This window comes from Podarcis liolepis (assembly GCF_965112155.1).
Source record: "Podarcis liolepis genome assembly, chromosome: 4".
Classification (NCBI taxonomy): Eukaryota; Metazoa; Chordata; class Lepidosauria; order Squamata; family Lacertidae; genus Podarcis; species Podarcis liolepis.
In genome coordinates, this window is record NC_139558.1 from 23,786,081 (window position 1) to 23,803,187 (window position 17,107).

Genomic DNA, 17,107 nt, shown 5'->3' on the forward strand with positions numbered 1-17,107 from the left:
CATAGCTGCCCATGAAGTAAATGCTGTGTCATCAGTTGTTTTGAAACTTCTGTATATTTTCTGAAGTGTTTTTCTTTGTAGCATGGAGGAGGGCTCTTAAATTGTTAGCTTTGTTCATTGTGACCTTTGAATAGAAATTTTAAACTAAAAAAAAAAGGGTATATGGAAATAAGCAAAAGAAGCATAGAACATACTATAAACTGGACAATGCCGTAAACATTGGGCAAATGTTATTTCAGGTTACGAGAAGCATTCCTAGGTGTAATAGTCATAGTTTATACAGCCAGGTGATAATCTGGTGCTGCTATTAAATGCTGTTGAGTTGCTCAGCCATCTTAATAACTCCTCTGTTATATTTTACCTATTTTGGCTTTTTAAAATGTGGACATTTCTATAGAAAAAAAGTTAGTTAAACATAAGATATAGAATTATTAGTTAATGGAGATTAGTGACAGAAACATGAGTACAATGTGTTCATTAATGTAAATGTCATAAAATCAAGAAGATGTGGCCATATGGCCATAAAACAGATTAGAGGAACGGCTGGATATTGCCATTATTCCTTACTAGTAAAATTCCTTGCTTGCATGTAAAAAAGGGTGTTGCCTGTCCTTTATTGAAAGATAGTGTTCTGAGTTAGATGGACAGTTGACATGACCTAGCATGGCTGGTCTTAAATAGAAGCTCTCTTAAAACTTAATTATGTGGTTTACATGAGAAGCGTCATTGGATCTGAACCTCCACTTTAATCAGTACCCAACAGTTCTCTTATGCTTTTTAGGTTAACCTTGAGCTTGACGAAAAGCTGCTGTGTAGCACTTCTATTATGCAGGCTCTTTGATATGGTGCTGAATTGTGGCTTTCAGTACACACAGGGTTAAGTGAAAAGGTTATAGTAATCTAGTGTGCATTTTCCCTTTTTTTTAATGTGCTCATTAGCAGTGACAAGTCCAAGTTTTAGCCCATGTCAGTAATTTACATTTCATTGCTAAGTGACTGCTCTTGTTCAAGGGCTCTTTCTAAGGCTGTTGAACATACTTGTATTGGGAATAAACAGAGTAGAAGAATTGAAAGCCAAATATCCTGCCAGGCTTTTCAGTAGGTTCTGAAGTTTCCAGTAGATCACTGATTAGCAGTGCGTGGAGCCATACGAAAATAAAAAGATAATGCCTATAAAAATTATCACAGGTAGGCTGTCGTATTTTAAAACTCCTTTTGTTGCTACCTTTACTGTCATCCTCCCTAAATTCCTCTCTCCTGCCAGGCCTTCTCTCAATGTGAAACTACAGCATATTTGAGACAAAGCAAGAGAACAATGCCCTGTGCACCAGGCTCCTTGGTTTTTCTCTCTCTCTTTCTCTTTCTCTCTCTCTCTCATACACCTCCCCAACTATTAAGCAAAGTCTGATTGTTATGAGGACTGAGGAAACAAAGGACTTGATGGGTTTTGCAGTGCTCTGGGATCAAATTATAAAGCTTTGAGATCCTGTGAATTCCTGCCTTGGGACTCACGTTTCCCATTCTTTGCGATGCGCACCAGCTTGTTGCAGCATTCTTAATTTGAAGGGATGCACGCGATGGAGAAGACAAATGGCGGGACTAGAGGGGCAACATGGTGTAGTAATGGTGCTCTGAGCATGTCAGTTGCCAATCTCTATATAGACATTACCATCTGTGGCAAACATTCACACAGTTTTGTCTGATAAGGGTTGCTGTCAAGCTGAACAACAGAGAATGTGTGTGTGTGTGTGTGTGTGTGTGTGTGTGTGTGTATAAAACCATCATCATTCTAATACAAACATGCCTTTCACCTCAGTTCAGATATTAATGTCAGCCAGTTAAGTTTCCTTTCTTGCAGAAAACAGGATCCAGGCTATTGCTACTATAGTATATTGTCTGAACATGGAAAATATTCAAAGAGGAAAACAAGATTTAAGTTTAAAGAGAGCCAAGCGGGGATACTTCCACATCTTGAAGTTAGGCACCAAAAATGTGTGGCAACTTTGTATGGCAAATGTATGGCAAGGAGATTGAAGTGAGGTACCAAAAATGTATGGCAACTTTGTATGGTAAATGTATGGCAAGGAGATTGAGCCTCCTCTTTGGGCAAAATATATACATCAGAAGGTCAGTAAGGTGAATTGTTTCATTTCAGGTGGTTGTTAAAAGAACCATCACTTTAAGAACTGGTGCATGAACTTACTTTTTTCCTCATCCCTCCTCACTCCTTTTTCCTTCTGTCATGTTTTTAAGATTGTAAGTTATCAGGGGCTATCTTACTACTGATCTTTGTAAGCTGGGACCTTTTTAGCTAAAAAACAAGGTGGCATACTTTAAACAAACTGATTTGTGTGTGTGTTAATCTAATTAAAAATTATGGTCATGATTGTTTTCATTGCATAAATTACAGCATTTGACAAAGGTACTAATTTGCTGGTTTATTCCCAATAATAGATAATATACAAAGTAAGACAGGCTAATTTTTTTGGCCTATTTTTTGGGGTGGGGTAAGAAATATTTTAGCTTTCAAGTTGTACAGAGTGTTTCTTCTGCCTAAGGCTGTTCAGTTTAGTTTGAATCCAAGTGGTTACTTTACCTGCTTTACTGAAAGTCGCAAATCCTCTTCTGAAATGAATGGGAACAGGAATGAGAACACTTATTATTAACTTTGTTACTGGCAGCTACACATTCCTCATATGACATTGGGAACTAAACTTCCTGGCAAGACAGGAATTTGAACTTGGATCTACCAGTTGCAAAACCAATGTTTTAACCATTTAAAGCACATAAATTAGCAGTTAGATAGTCTGGTATAAAGTGTTGTTTCAGAAGTTGATATTTATCCTCCTGGCAGCAGATCACCAAGGTCTCAAGACTTTGGGCTTTGCTAGCTGATCTGTTTTAACTGGAGAATGCCAGAGACTGAGTCAGGGACCTTCTCCATTCATCCTCCTGCTATTCATGTGGTTAATCTTGCCACTTTCAGACTTCGATTTGCTCTGTCTTCAGAACCATGATCTAGAGCAGGGTTACCTACCATCTTCTGCTAGGAACAAGTAGATGCCTTGTTGAATTCCGAGTGCCATAATTAGAAGTGTATCCTGACCACATGGTAATTCATGCATATCAAACGGCATGTGAGAATCATGTGGGTCCTTTCACATGTGAGTTGATGCCAAAATAAATTGGATAGTTTTTAAAATAGGAACATAGGAAGCTCAGTATTGTCTTTAGTGACTAGAAGTGGTTCACCAGGATTTCAGACAGGGATCTTTCCCAGCCCTACGAAGAGAGGCGGGATTGAATCTGGGGCCTTTTGAATATAAAGTACACGCTCTACTACTCAGTTACGGCCTCTTTTCCCGTTGTGTTAGCTTTGAAATTGTTAAACTTGAAGCACAAAAAACCTCAAGACTTTCTCTTAGAAAGCATATGGAGTTTTAAGACATAATAATGTTAACTTTTTACATGCATGAGGATATTTAGTTCATTATAATCTTTCACCATTGCTTGTGGCTGCAGCTGCAGGTGTGCAACATTTTTAAAATTTGCAAACAAAATGTTGTTGTTCAGAACAGGTTCCTTTACTGTGGTAGTACTCTGCTTTCGGCCACTGGCCAGCCAGATGCCTTCAGAAGTTCACAAGCTTGGGCATGAAGATGGTGGCCTCAGAAGGGAGGCATGTCTTCCTCACTCAAAGGACCAAGCCGTAAAACGTGAACCATAGCTAACAGCTGTTAATAGATATGTTGTCTGCTGTTTTTGCCTAGCTGTCATGCACTTTGTAAATGTATGTCTGGCCAATACCATTCCAGACTGCAGCTCATATGACTGAATGATTCTCCAAACAAAAATCTCCATATTTGAAAAAAAAAGCTGTTACATGGAGACATCGAATCCTAAGTTAGCCTTCTCTTTTGTATTCTTGTTTGTTATTTCAAGAGCCCCCCTTTCCCTGTATGGAACAGCATTATGAAGTGAGCCCCCCTCACTGGTGGTCTGGAGTGATGCAGCCCAGACTTCTTTACTTCTTCAGTGAAAACTATATCTTGGTTCAATCCTCCCTTCTTTTAAAAAACAAGTCACCGACCGTGACTTGTTTTTAAAAAGAACAAGTAATATACAAGTCACACATGTATATTAGGATCCATCTGTATATTGAGGCAAAATCCACCAAGCAATAGATTTACAAATATTACGTTGCTCTGATTTGAAGAGCAGAAAATAATTTCTTTGAAACTTAACATGGTACAAAGCATAAAGTTGGTTGGGATTTTCCTACCTTCCTCTCTCTTTCCTTCTCCTGCCATTGGCCTTGCCTAACATAAAAAGTTAAATGTCTACCTGGAGTTATTTATCACTACGCTGGTGTCTTTATTTTATATTCCTTTATTTTTAGTATTCTTAATCTGTGGTGCTGTACTTTTTGGTGAGGTGGGAATGTATATAAGCAGCAGTGAAGCAGAAAACTGTTACAGAGGTAGTTAGTTACCTACAATGTTGGCAGACAAGGGTGTAATCCAATTGAATAAAGCAGGACCTGCTGCCAAGTAAACATTCATAGGACCAAGGTTGAAAACTCTAAACATAAACTGAGGTAAAATTATGAATTAACTTGCTGTGATATGCAGTCAACTTTTGCTATTAATTTAGTGGCTTCTCACAGAATATGTTTAGTTATTGTGCTTTGTAAAGAGCTGAGCTTTGAGAATAGTGCACTCAATACCTGCGTTAGTAAATGATAATTCCTGATATGAATTGAAGCAAACAAATGTTCTTGGCAACTAATGAATTGTAGGTTTTACTGAGGCTTACATGCTAAATTCTAGTGTTGAAATTTAGACTGTTGGTTATGACTGTTCATCTTCAGACTGGCATCATTTTGGCTTTATTTTGTTACTTAGAGCTAGACAAAACACTTCTTAATAGTCATTTCAGTGCTTGATAAACTTCAAGGTTCATTGCTTCTGTACATTTTTCAAATTATTAGCTTCTTAATGCATATGGCTTTAATTTACCCCCTACTGATATTCTTAAATGGGTTTTCAAGAATTTTGAAAGTGGACTACTATAGTTATGCGTCCACTCTTGGCCCTGATTGCTGACACAGAATTTCTTAAGTAGTCTCCACAATTAACAGGATGGAAGTTCAAACAGTTCTACTGCAAAAGCTCAAGATTCCCTTGAAAACAGATTTGTATTTGGTTTCCTGTAGTGTGTTTGCTCCATTTATTTCTAATGAGTTGCCAGAAGCTTCTGAGAGTGCTTCCTCTTCTGCAAAAAGACATTTAAGTGTGATTATCTACTAATGTCACAACATTTTTTTCCTGTTCTTAAAAGATGAATTCTGTATAAAATGTGGGAAATGTGTGTTATTTGAAAGGGGATTTATAGTTTAAAAATCCATTTCTATCATACAAGCAGCACAAGACTTTCTCCCCACCCCCTCCATTGAAAAAACAAACAAACCACAGTGCATTTTTAACAATCTTTTGCCAGTGTTTGTCAGAGATATTCCTTGTTTTACTTGCCCTGGAAATTTAAAGGAAACCCTTTTCAATTATGAGCAGTTTTGCATATGTAATATGTAGATCCACAGCTGATTGAGCAACTTTATCCAATGAGTGCCCATTAACCTTGAGGGAGGTCCCCAATGAAGTGCCACAAGACGGTCTTGCGCCCTCTACTGTTTATCATCTTTATAAATGTCTTGGATGGAGGAGAGGGGGTGCTTAGCAGATGTGCAGATGAAGCTGCAAGGAGTAGCTTACACTATGAAAGAGAGAATGAGGATTGAAAATGAACTTGACTTGTTGGAAATACTGACTTGGCAGTATTGAAACTACAAGACAAAATTCAACTGAGATAAATGTGTAAAATCCTGCATTTAGGTATCCGTAAACAGCATTTCCGTGCGCTTCTCTGGTTTCACCAGAAGCGGCTTAGTCATGCTGGCCACATGACCCAGAAGAACTGTCTGTGGACAAACACCGGCTCCCTTGGCCAGTAAAGCGAGATGAGTGCCGCAACCCCAGAGTCTGGACTTAACTGTCAGGGGTCTTTTACCTTTTTTTAACCAAAGGACACAAATGTGGAAGACCAGGTTTGGCAGAAGCACATGAGAATAGGATATATTTGTCTTAGCTGAACATGAGCTAGCAGTCTAATGTCGCTGCTACCCCCCGCAATCCACATTTTAAGGAGAGCAACAGGGGATATGTATTCAGGGAGTGGCAACCAGGATGGTGAAAGGTCTGAAAATCACGTCCCATGAATAACAGGGGTGTGTTTAGCTTGGAGAAGAGAGTAGTAAAGGAGAGACAAACAAGTGATACTCAAATTGCAGAAGGGGTGTCGTATGGAATAGGCTTGTACTTTATTGCTCTAGAAGGCAAAGCCAGTGGGTAGAAATCTCAAGGAAGAAGATTTCAGCTAAACATTAGGACAGATGCGCGAGTGGTAAGAATTGTTTGATGATGGAGCAAACAGGTCACAGGAGGTATTTAAGTCAAAATGCTGGTACTTCATCATGCATTGCAGATCATGCCCTGAGCATGGGTTGAACTGAATGATCTTAACGGTGCCTCCCAACCCTATAATTTGGTGGTTCTATATTGTGGAAATAACCATTTTTGTGAAAACATCCATTCTAAGAGCCCTGCTGGATCAGGCCAATGGCCCATCTAGTCCAGCGTCCTGTTCTCACAGTGGCCAACCGGAGGTCTGTGGCAAACCAACAAGCAGGATTTGAGCACAAGAGCACTCTCTCCCCTCCTGTGGTTTCTAGCAACTGGTATTCAGAAGCCAATTCCTGAGCTACAAGAGGACCTCTGCTCAGGCTCCATTCACCTGTCTGTGAACTTTGCGAGAGAATCTCAAGTGTTCAAGTGGTGTTACTGCTCTAGGGATGCCTTTTCCTGGACAGTGACCAATGTGAGAAAGCGCCTGTGATTCCCTCCTGCAGAAAGATGCAAGTGGTGCACCAGGGAATGCCAGTTGATTGAACATAGCATCCATCAAGAGTGCCTGTGTACATGTTTTTTCTCCTAGGTTTCCTTGACCCGTTAGTTGAACTACTGACCAGCTGTTCACCCACGTCTTTTTCACTTACTAGAGGTTCATTGTCTTTAAAACCTTGTCATTTTTCTCTTCTTCTTCTTCTGACATTTTATTAATGATTGCCCTTATTAGTAGCTTCTTGTGCTGTTTATGCCCCAAAGTATTTATCAGTATTACTACTACTACTACTACTACTACTACTACTACTACTACTACTTCTACTACTACTACTACTACTGCATTTATTTTCTGCCAAGGAGCTCATTGGAAGTAATCACTTCCAAAATATCACTGAGCAAAATACTAAATCATATTTCAAATGAAAGTTCTACTTCATAGAGCTAGGGGAACACGTCCCAGAATACCAGAAAAGTTTTCTTCCTGTACCTCCCATTACACTTTTGATAGAAGCTTAACAGCAAGTTGACAAAGATTTATTTGCAATTTTTTCTCTGAAGCATATGGGCGAAGCTTCTGAAGAGGAGATTGCAGGGCAGTCTCCATATATCTTTGCCAGGGCTTTTCTCAAGGTTGACATGTCATCTTCTGATGCTTGAGCTAATGAAGTATTCACTGGGCTGTGTTCTTACAAGCTCATTTTTCTTTCTTTCTAATTATTTTCTCTTGGTTGTCCTTGAGTTGGGTGCCTTCTACTGCACATAATTTAGCTCCCAGACTAGCAGATTAGGTGCTGTCTGCCTCACTGCCACTCTACCCACTGCTTTTAGTTTTCGTATGAGATGACTAAGGGTTGCCCTCTGTCACTCCTTGTCCTCTCCTCTCCTCACCCACCTACTTAATTCACCATTGATTTTGCTACTAATCTCTGCCCCTCACCCTGAGGAAAGGGGTCCTTCCTTAGAGTAAGGTTGCCTAGGTACTGCCACTGGTTTGCCACCTCGGTGTGTCAATCATTTTACATCCATATGAGTATTTGTGTATTCCATTTTTGCCTGTGACTCACAGTACAGCTTTTTCCTGAAGATGCAATGGTCAACTTGACTGGGATGCTTTCATTGGACTGTTGGAGTTGTTCTCTCTCTCCTTCCCCAATTAAAAACAGGGGGGTTGCTACGTTTTTAAGATAATGTACTTGTTCAGTGGAAGAATTGTTGGCCTCTGTCTATCTCAAGAGACTATGGAGTACACCTCTGGGGGTGAAGTCAAACTGCTGCATTAGTAGCACCAAAGTGACCTGCCCGGGGCGCAAGCCTGGACAGTGTGTATGGAGGTATTGGGCTGCCCAGATAACAAGACCTCTTTCTTAGCCTTGTGGATGTGGTCCAAAAGAAAGCAGAGCAATACATTTGGCACTAGCTTGGCTGCAGGAGTTGCCAAAAGGAGGCGTACAAGATGCCATCCAACCCTCTTATGGCCTCTACTCCAGATTTGTGTAGGGTTTACTCCTTAGCCTTTTCTCCTCCTGATTATATCTTGCAAGGCAGGAGAGGTTTCAGAACCAAGTTTTTCACCTCTTAAGTGGACTACCTTCTTTGGTGGACGAGCCCCATCTGCCCCTCACTTCCCTCTACAACACGTGCAGAAACCGCCTTCTTGACAATTGGACCCACTTTCTTGTTCGCTCAATCTGCCAGAGCCCGTCTTCACATGCAGGGCAAGACTTTGAGACCCATCAGCTGCCGCCTTCTGGTTTAGCCAGCCAGTCAAAGCCATTCCCAGGGTGCGGCCACTGTTGGATGCTGACGGGTTTATGGGGTATTATGGGATGGGTAGTACCTCTGGGGAGCCTTTGCCCCCCCCCCCTGCACTTAGCTCTCAGTGGAAGAATAGCTTCTTATGAAATGGGAAAAGCCAGTTGCTCTGCAGAAAAGAATTGTATTTGGCTTAATTATAGCCTTTTTCTTGAGATGTACCAACAAAAATGTTCAGGAAGGGCTATGTCATGGGCACCACCATTGCAGCAGAAAGTAATGATCTGAGTCAGACGTCAGAACTGAATCACTTGAGGTTGCTATATTGTCACAAGATGAAAACTGAATGTAGAGTATCTGGCTTTAGCCATTCATAATGGAATTCAGTGACAAACAGCATAGCAGGACAAAGTCATTAACCAAATGTTACCCCAGTAGTTACTGATTTAGAAGCTGCTTTGTGTGCATTTGTACCTGCTGCTATCTTTGCAGTCAGGATCCAAGTTCCCTGAAGTTTTATGGAAGGTACAATTTTTTTTGTACAAGTATTGTAATATCAAACAATATTATCTACCACCGTGAATATTGTAAAAGAAGTCTGATCTAACCTTGCCTTAGTTTTTCATCCACAGAAATGAAAGTTGACTGCTCAAGAATAGAAGGAGAAAAATCTGGAAGATGGCATTGGTTAATATTTCCCATTTCCTTGGCGCATACCTGATTTCTTCTTTTTGTTCCTGTAATCAGGAGCTGTATCCATTTATTGAATACAATGGGACATTATGAAGAAGGAGATCGGAGCGGTTAAGCCTCTGCATTCTTGTCTCTTTCTACTGATCAGTGGCCCTAAAAAGAGATGAGTTAACATAAACCTGAGTGGACTGTTTAACCTTTCTCTCTCTCAACCCCCCTCTTTCTGGAAATGTAGATGCAATAACATTTACAGCTGAAAAGGTTCATTCTCAGTTTCTAATGTTTAAGGATGCAAATGAAGCATTTTGTCTCCTCTGTCGCCTGGAGGTGTTATGCACAGAAAACAGAAAGAGGTTTCTAGGATTAGTTCCACAGATTTCTTTTATCATGTAAAAGCTTTGACTGATTTCAGTGCCAGGAACTGTAAGAAATGGTATATGGAAAACATCTATAGAAAATTCTTTACATGTTTCACTTTGTTTCTACCTAAACCTCTAAGAAACCTATTACTTAACGAGTTCTTCTGAGGTCTGTAGTTTTTCCATACTAATTTAGAAGGACTCATGTCTTGCATTTTTAAATCTGTCCTGGGAAAGAACAGTGCTCAGAATGACGCATGCAACATACTGTATTTTTTAATCTCTCTTTTTGTTTCATGTTTTCATATCCTTTGTGGCTGCTTGTGTATTCCACAGCCTGGAAAACTGCACAGCAGTATTATTTTACACTGCAAAATATTTACCTGCGGACTCTCGTAACCCAGGAACCTCTCCAGAGTTTCAGACAGTAGTCCTCCCTGGTTCTATCTGCAGCCGCCAAGGCTTGAAGCTGGGATCTTTTGCTTGTTTATTTTATATATTTATATATTTGCTGTACTCTACCTTTTAGTTTAACTTCTTACATGGTGGCGTTCAAAAAAATTAAAACAAATAGGCAGTACCACTGCTCCTGCTTCAGTTTTGTGGTATTAATGGGTGAAGTTGTCATAGATGTATATTTAAGCATATTCTTTTCTACTAGTGAGGCAAACCTAGGTCCCAGCCCTCTTTGGGTTTGGAAGCTTTATTATCTGTCTGTACACAGTGTTGATTGGCTGGCAATTGTGGTAATTCCTCCCTCCTTTTTTGCCTAAACAGTTTTACAAATAGATAGTTTTCTCTCTCTCTCTCTGTGTGTGTGTGTGTGTGTGTGTGTGTGTGTGTGTGTGTGTGTGTGTTTAATTAGATAGGTAGCCGTGTTGATCTGCCATAGTCAAAATAAAAAAATTCCAGTAGCACCTTAAAGACCAACTAAGTTAGTTCTTGGTATGAGCTTTCGTGTGCATGCACACTTCTTCAGATACCTAGGTATCTGAAGAAGTGTGCATGCACACGAAAGCTCATACCAAGAACTAACTTAGTTGGTCTTTAAGGTGCTACTGGAAGGAATTTTTGTGTGTGTTTAATGTCACCTTTATTTTCTGTGTTTATCCAGTCACTTGGCATCTTATTTGTTTTAAAATCACTATTTGCAAAATGTTATAACAGCAGTTTTAGAATGCAGGGGAGGAAAGTCTACAGGTTGGCAAAATGTCTGTGAATGTATGTTTGCTGAGAGTTATGAAGCTGCACATATTTGTTGCTGTTGTAGATTTGTATCCAGGAGCTCAAAGCTATGTATATTGTATTCCCCTTTCCTTTATATCTACACAACAGCCCTTGGAGGTAGCATCTTCCCCTCTTTTGGTTCCAAGCAACTAGTACAGTGGAACCTTGGTTCTCAGATGCCTTGGTACTCAAACATTTCGGCTCCCAAACACTGAAAACCTGGAAGTAAGTGTTCTGGTTTTCGAACGTTTTTTGGAACTCAAATGTCCTATGTGGTTGTCGGCTATTGTTTCCAAGGCGCTTGGTTTTTGAACGTTTCGGAAGTCAAACGGACTTCCGGAACGGATTACATTCGAGAACCAAGGTTCCGTTGTATTCAGACGCATGTTGATTGCCTCCAACGTTGGAGACACAACATAACTATATTGGTTAGCAGCTGCTGAGAGCCTTATCCTCCATGATTTTTTTTTCTAATTCTCTTTTATAACTATCTAAGTTGGTGGTTGTCATTGCCTCCTGTGGGAGAGTATTTCATAGTTTAACTATCTGTTGTGTGGCATATATTTGTATCTTGCTTTTCCACAAAGGAGCTCAAAGTTGTGTATGTTTTCCTCTCCCCACCTGCGTTTATATTTGCAGCAGCCTTGTGAGGTAGGCTAGGTTAAGTTGCTATATGTAGCAGGCCTTGTTAAAGGATTGGGTGGCGAGGAGTCCAGAGGGCCCAATCAACACCCAATGTACCAGGCCCAGGAAATCGCTTTTGCATCCCTGTCCTAAAACATTTCCCAGAAACTTGCCTTGGCGTACATGCTGGTGCTAGAAGGATTGGAAACATATATTTTCACTGCATGTAGGATTACGATTTTGATAGATCTCTACCAAAAGGGGTTTACAATATAAAGACACACAAAGAGACATCTGAGGGTGGTGGAGGAATTGACACCATGTTAAACAGGGGAAGAATATGTAATTATTAAAGTCGCACAAAATTTGGTTATGTTACAGTATAAGGTGGATTCCAAACCAGGGGTGGCATACTTTTTTGACCATGTGGGTTATATCTTTATCATCCCCCCTACCCCTCAGGCCAACTTTGACAGGTGGGCAGGAGGGGCCACATAGGAAAACCTGCTGGCAAAGCCGCAGGCAACAGGATTGAACTGTCCGCTCACCAGCAGATGAGCAGAGAGTTCAATCCTTCTCTTGGCAGGATTCTCTCTTGTCTTCATTGCTGCCATTTGAAAAGATCCCCATTTCTGGATTGGGGTTTTTGTGTGCACCTTACACATTTTCATCATTCTTCTACAAGTTCCTTTCTTGTTGTTTAGTCGATTATTCATGTCTGACTCTTTGTGACCCCATGGACCAGAGCACGCCAGGCACTCCTGTCTTCCACTGCCTCCCAGAGTTTCGTCAAATTCATGTTGGTCGCTTCTATAACACTGTCTAACCATCTCATCCTCTGTTGTCCCCTTCTACTTGTGCCCTCACTCTTACCCAACATCAGAGTTTTTTCACAAGTTCCTTACCTGTGGCTAGTTCAGCATCCCATATAAGAAACCTGTTGCATGTATGTTTTGCCTGCCCTACCGCCATCACCATGGAAGGGGGCTAAAGTTTTGTATGAACATTCGCATTCATTACTGGATGGAAGGCTTCAGCATAAAGCTTATGCCACCTTTCTTTCATCATGGAATCCAGGTGGCTCCCAGTTCAGAAACTGACCATACCCAGGCCTGCTTAGCTTCAATGAGTTTGTGGTCTCATGCACTTTTAGACCATACTCTAGAACCTTGTTTTGGATGTGTGAGAATGAGCTATCATTTGAGTGGACCTTATATAACTTCAAATGCAATGCTTCTTAGCATTTCATTTCACAAATTCAGTACTGAGTAATCAAGTTAAGGGATACGATGAGTTAAGACCAAGGAATATGCATGAATTTGTGAAATGCCCGAAAGTCATGAATGTTGTGACTCCTGGCAGCTTTCAGATGCTTGCCTGTGGATGTTCTGTCTGGGACAGAGCAGATCAATAAACAGGATGTTGTTAATGTGGTCAGTGATTTTACTGTCTAACTAGTCAGCTGATTTTTGTTTTTTAAAAAGCTGCACAATTGATAAAAGAGCCTGACTGACATTATCTCACACAAACTATCCAACTTATAAGGTCTTGAATATATATATATATATATATATATATATATGCTTTCGTAGATTTTCACGGGTACAGGAATGCAGGTTTTGGTGTCTTCGGGTGTCTTCCCGTGTAAGAGTTGGGGTGTCTAGGCGACGTTTCGACGAGGTCTCACTCGTCATCTTCAGGCTGGTGCTTTCGGCTTCTTGTTACTGGAACAGAGCAGGATCTCAGTGTTTGAGTTCCTATAAATACTGTTCAAACCATATATATATATATATATATATAATAGCAGTGCTTTTCAAGCACAAAACAAAAACTCAAGTTCTCTGGAAAAAGAGAAAAGTGTGTGTTTGAGAGAGACTAAAAACAAATACAACGAAAGCGTGCTATGAGAAATGATAGTTTATAGTACTGGGATAATCGGGACATAAAGAATACCTCACTTTAAGACATTAGGCTGTTCTGAAGTGCAGTCTGTATGAGTATGTTACTGTGATTCCCTAGCCTACAAAGATAATATCCATTTATGGCTTTTATTATATATGCAGTACCTAAATATTTTAAATGTCCATCCTGTGCATCGTGAACACTTACAAAGAGTAAATTCATTTCCGTTTTGTGTGAGGCTTATGTTTTAAAGAATGCAGAATGAAATCCTGAAGTTAGTATACATTATTGAACATATCTTTGTAAGCCACTTGTGGCTCCTTGACTCATGAGTTAACTGTTTTTTCTTACTCAGGGGATCTTGCAAATGTTCAGGCTGGAATACTTTATGGCTCTCTGCTATTTTTCTTTGGTCTGGCTTTGATTTATGCAAACAGTAATTATAGGAGCTTTGTGCCTGTGTTCCATATAGGCTTAACAAGCTCATACACATTTTAATGTACTGACTCAAGCTAGGTTGCTTACATAAATTTAGGGTTTTCCCTAAACAAAATCTCAGCATAGTAAATATATATATATATATATATGCGAGTAAAAAACCCTTTGCTTTCCTTCTCTCTTCAGGCATCAGAAGGTGTTGCTTTCATTGGACCAGACATGCATGCTATTCAAGCAATGGGGGACAAGATAGAAAGCAAACTCTTAGCCAAGAATGCAAAGGTCAACACTATACCTGGATTTGATGGGGTGGTCAAGGTAAGAAACATTTCAAAGATGTTTTTCATTTTAAAAGAATGCTTTCTGAGGCTTATTATAAAATAGCAAAATCGCCATCAACATCACCCTTGGGTTTGTGCAGTGATTGCTGGGTGTGCAGTGCCATTTCGGTTCATTCTTATAGCACCCTGATGGAATCAGTGTTGTTAAGTCACTCAGTCAATGACGGGCAGTTTTTGCCTTTGCCTCAACTCTGTGTCACTAAGTGTAGTGGTTTGTTTCTCCTTCATGTAAATGGCTGCCATTCCCTCATATAAGAGAAAGTAACAGAGGCAGCCAGAACACCACTAGAGGAGTTAAAACTTCTCCTTGCCCTTAAGAATTTAGCTTTCCCCTATCTGAGTCTCACTGCCTTTGGTTCTGTTTCTTGCTTGGCTAAAATGTGGTGGGTTGTTGGAAGACTCATACACAGGCCTGGCACAGGAGTCTTGTTAGAATAAAGTTATAAACTCAAACTAAAAAGCAGCTGGTCCCTGGCGCTCCACCCCTCCCTCAGCTGGCTTAGCCTTCTGAGGCCTGGGGCAAGTGTACACGGCTGCCCGCCATGGGCCTGTTCAGATGGACTGCCTGTGAGTTGATCCAGGAATCAAAACGTATTGCCCAGGCTTGTGTAATAATATCCTCTTCACCATAAAGTTGCTCCAAACTGAAAGCCGCCTACCGTTCCTTCTCAGGAGCTGGATTTTGGCAAAGGGAAAAAAATGTTTTCAAGGCTATCTCTCCTATTTCCCAGTATATCATTGCAGTAATAATGTGAATAGACCACTGCTGCTGAAGAGGCTTTTTATATTTCTTGGGAGATAATCAAATTGATCATGAGCACCTTTCCTTTTATTTGGTGCAATATTGGTTTGCCACGTTCTGATGGCAATATGTGTCTCGTTCCCCAATGTCTTGACTCCAGATGCCTTTGGGTATGTTGAGGAATGTGACCTGTTCCTAAGATATGTAGGTGTGATCTTTCTGGCCTTTGGTCTGTCACCATCTCTCAGCTTAACCCACCTTTATAGAATTGTGAGAATAAAAAGAGGTCAGTTGTTGGATAAGGTCCAGAGCTGCTTTGAAGAATACAGTAAATATGTGGTTTAAACTCTTGCAAGCAAAGCCTTAATGGTTTTTTGGATCATGGACACATGCTCAAATATAATATAATTTTTTAATTTTCCAAAATGAAAACAATGTTTGGTTTTAAGAGTAATATGCTAGTTATTTGTACTTTTCACGCATGAGTACCAGATTTGGTTTACCAAATTATTGAAATGTCAGTGAATACATACTTGGGCTAGGATCCAAAGCGCCACGCAACTTTGGGCTTCTTTTTCCTGGAACCACAGTTATCTATGCTGCATATCAAACCAGTCTTTGAATCTGAAGTTTCTTAAACAGCATATACTTAACTACATGGGGGCAGTATTTGAGGAGTGGGGGGCATGGGAAGTCTATCATTCCACTAGTGCAGTGTTTCCCAAACTTTTTTGGGCAACGGCACACCTGTTTACTGAAAAAAAATCTCGCGGCACACCACCATTAAAGCCCCGCCCCGTGACGTCAGCGCGCAGCGTCACGCCGGGAGGGACGCACGAAAGCTATCCTATGTAAATACGGATTTAGCCTCGGTTTGCTCTGGCTTTGAAGCTAAAGGTTAAAGGGGGGGGGCAGAGAGACGTGTAGACCCGTTTGCTTAGAAGTAGGTCCCCAGTGTTTCCCCATGGGGTCCCAAGGAAGAGCGGCGCCACCCGATTGGATTTCCTAAACTCCCGCCCTGAGCGCTGGAGTTCCGCGTAACCCAAATTAAACCCGGTTGCTTACACTCTGTCCAGGAGGACGCACAATCCCCGCTTGACGGATGGGTCTGTTCCAAGGCTGGCTCCGCTGGCAAAGCCGGCTTGCTGGACGCCTCTTGGCAGGGAGAGAAGCGGACGGACGAGTTTTAAGAGGCTCTCCGTCGCTCCAGAAGAAGGCAGGGCGAAGATTTCAAGGGGCATCGCTCTGGCTGCTCCCTCTCCCGCCGCGCAGGAGCGATGCCTCTCTCTGGCTCTTCCTCCGCGCAGGCTGAGGGAGGGAGGGAGGTGCGCGTGTGACCCGTCTCTGCTGGGAGACCAAACCCAGCGAGGCAGAGTCGCGCGGAGGCGCCCAGGCAGCGCTGCCGGCTGCGAGGAGGAGCGCCAGGCAGCAGCAGGAGGCGCGGCCTCTCCTCGTCGCCGCCGCCCCGCCTCTCGCCGCCCGACTCGCCCGCCTCCCTCCAGGCATCTCGCGGCACACCAGCCGATGTCTCACGGCACACTCGTGTGCCGCGGAACACCGGTTGGGAAACACTGCACTAGTGGAATGCAAGTCTTTGAGTCTGCATCTTGAATCCCACAGAAGTTGAATATTTTATGGAAGGTTTATGCTTAATTGTTTTAGCATTCTGAGTAGGTGCTTGGAAACTTTTAAGGGTCAGAAATATACTGGGGAAAATGCAAAGTTTGTTTTTATTGCTACCCATTCCCCCAATACACACATATACTGTTTTAATGAATATATGACTTCCAGCACAGTCTGGCACATACTTACTGAGAAGTAAGCCCCACTGACTTCAATGGGACTTACTCACAAGTAAGTGTGCAAAAGAAAGTGTTATGCTCTTTCTACCTGTGCTGCTTTCTCACCCTGGTGGATTGTGGCTAGTCATTGAAACAGCATCCTAAAAAGGCTTCTTATGGTCAGAGTAGGCAGTGGTACTGCTTGATGACATGTGCTTTTGGACAAGGAGAGTTATAATATTTGTTACTATTCTACAAAAGTGTGTTTGGCCTAAATACAGTGGTACCT

At 41.3% G+C, this 17,107-nt stretch overlaps 1 protein-coding gene across 1 annotated transcript in view; it reads left to right on the plus strand.

The window, feature by feature from the left end:
* The window catches only part of PCCA (propionyl-CoA carboxylase subunit alpha), a 230,486-nt gene that overhangs the window by 43,985 nt on the left and 169,394 nt on the right, over positions 1-17,107 (plus strand). The window contains exon 7 of the mRNA XM_083501215.1: positions 14,141-14,272. Coding sequence (XP_083357341.1) covers positions 14,141-14,272 — 132 coding nt within the window. The remainder of the gene's footprint in view (positions 1-14,140; positions 14,273-17,107) is intronic.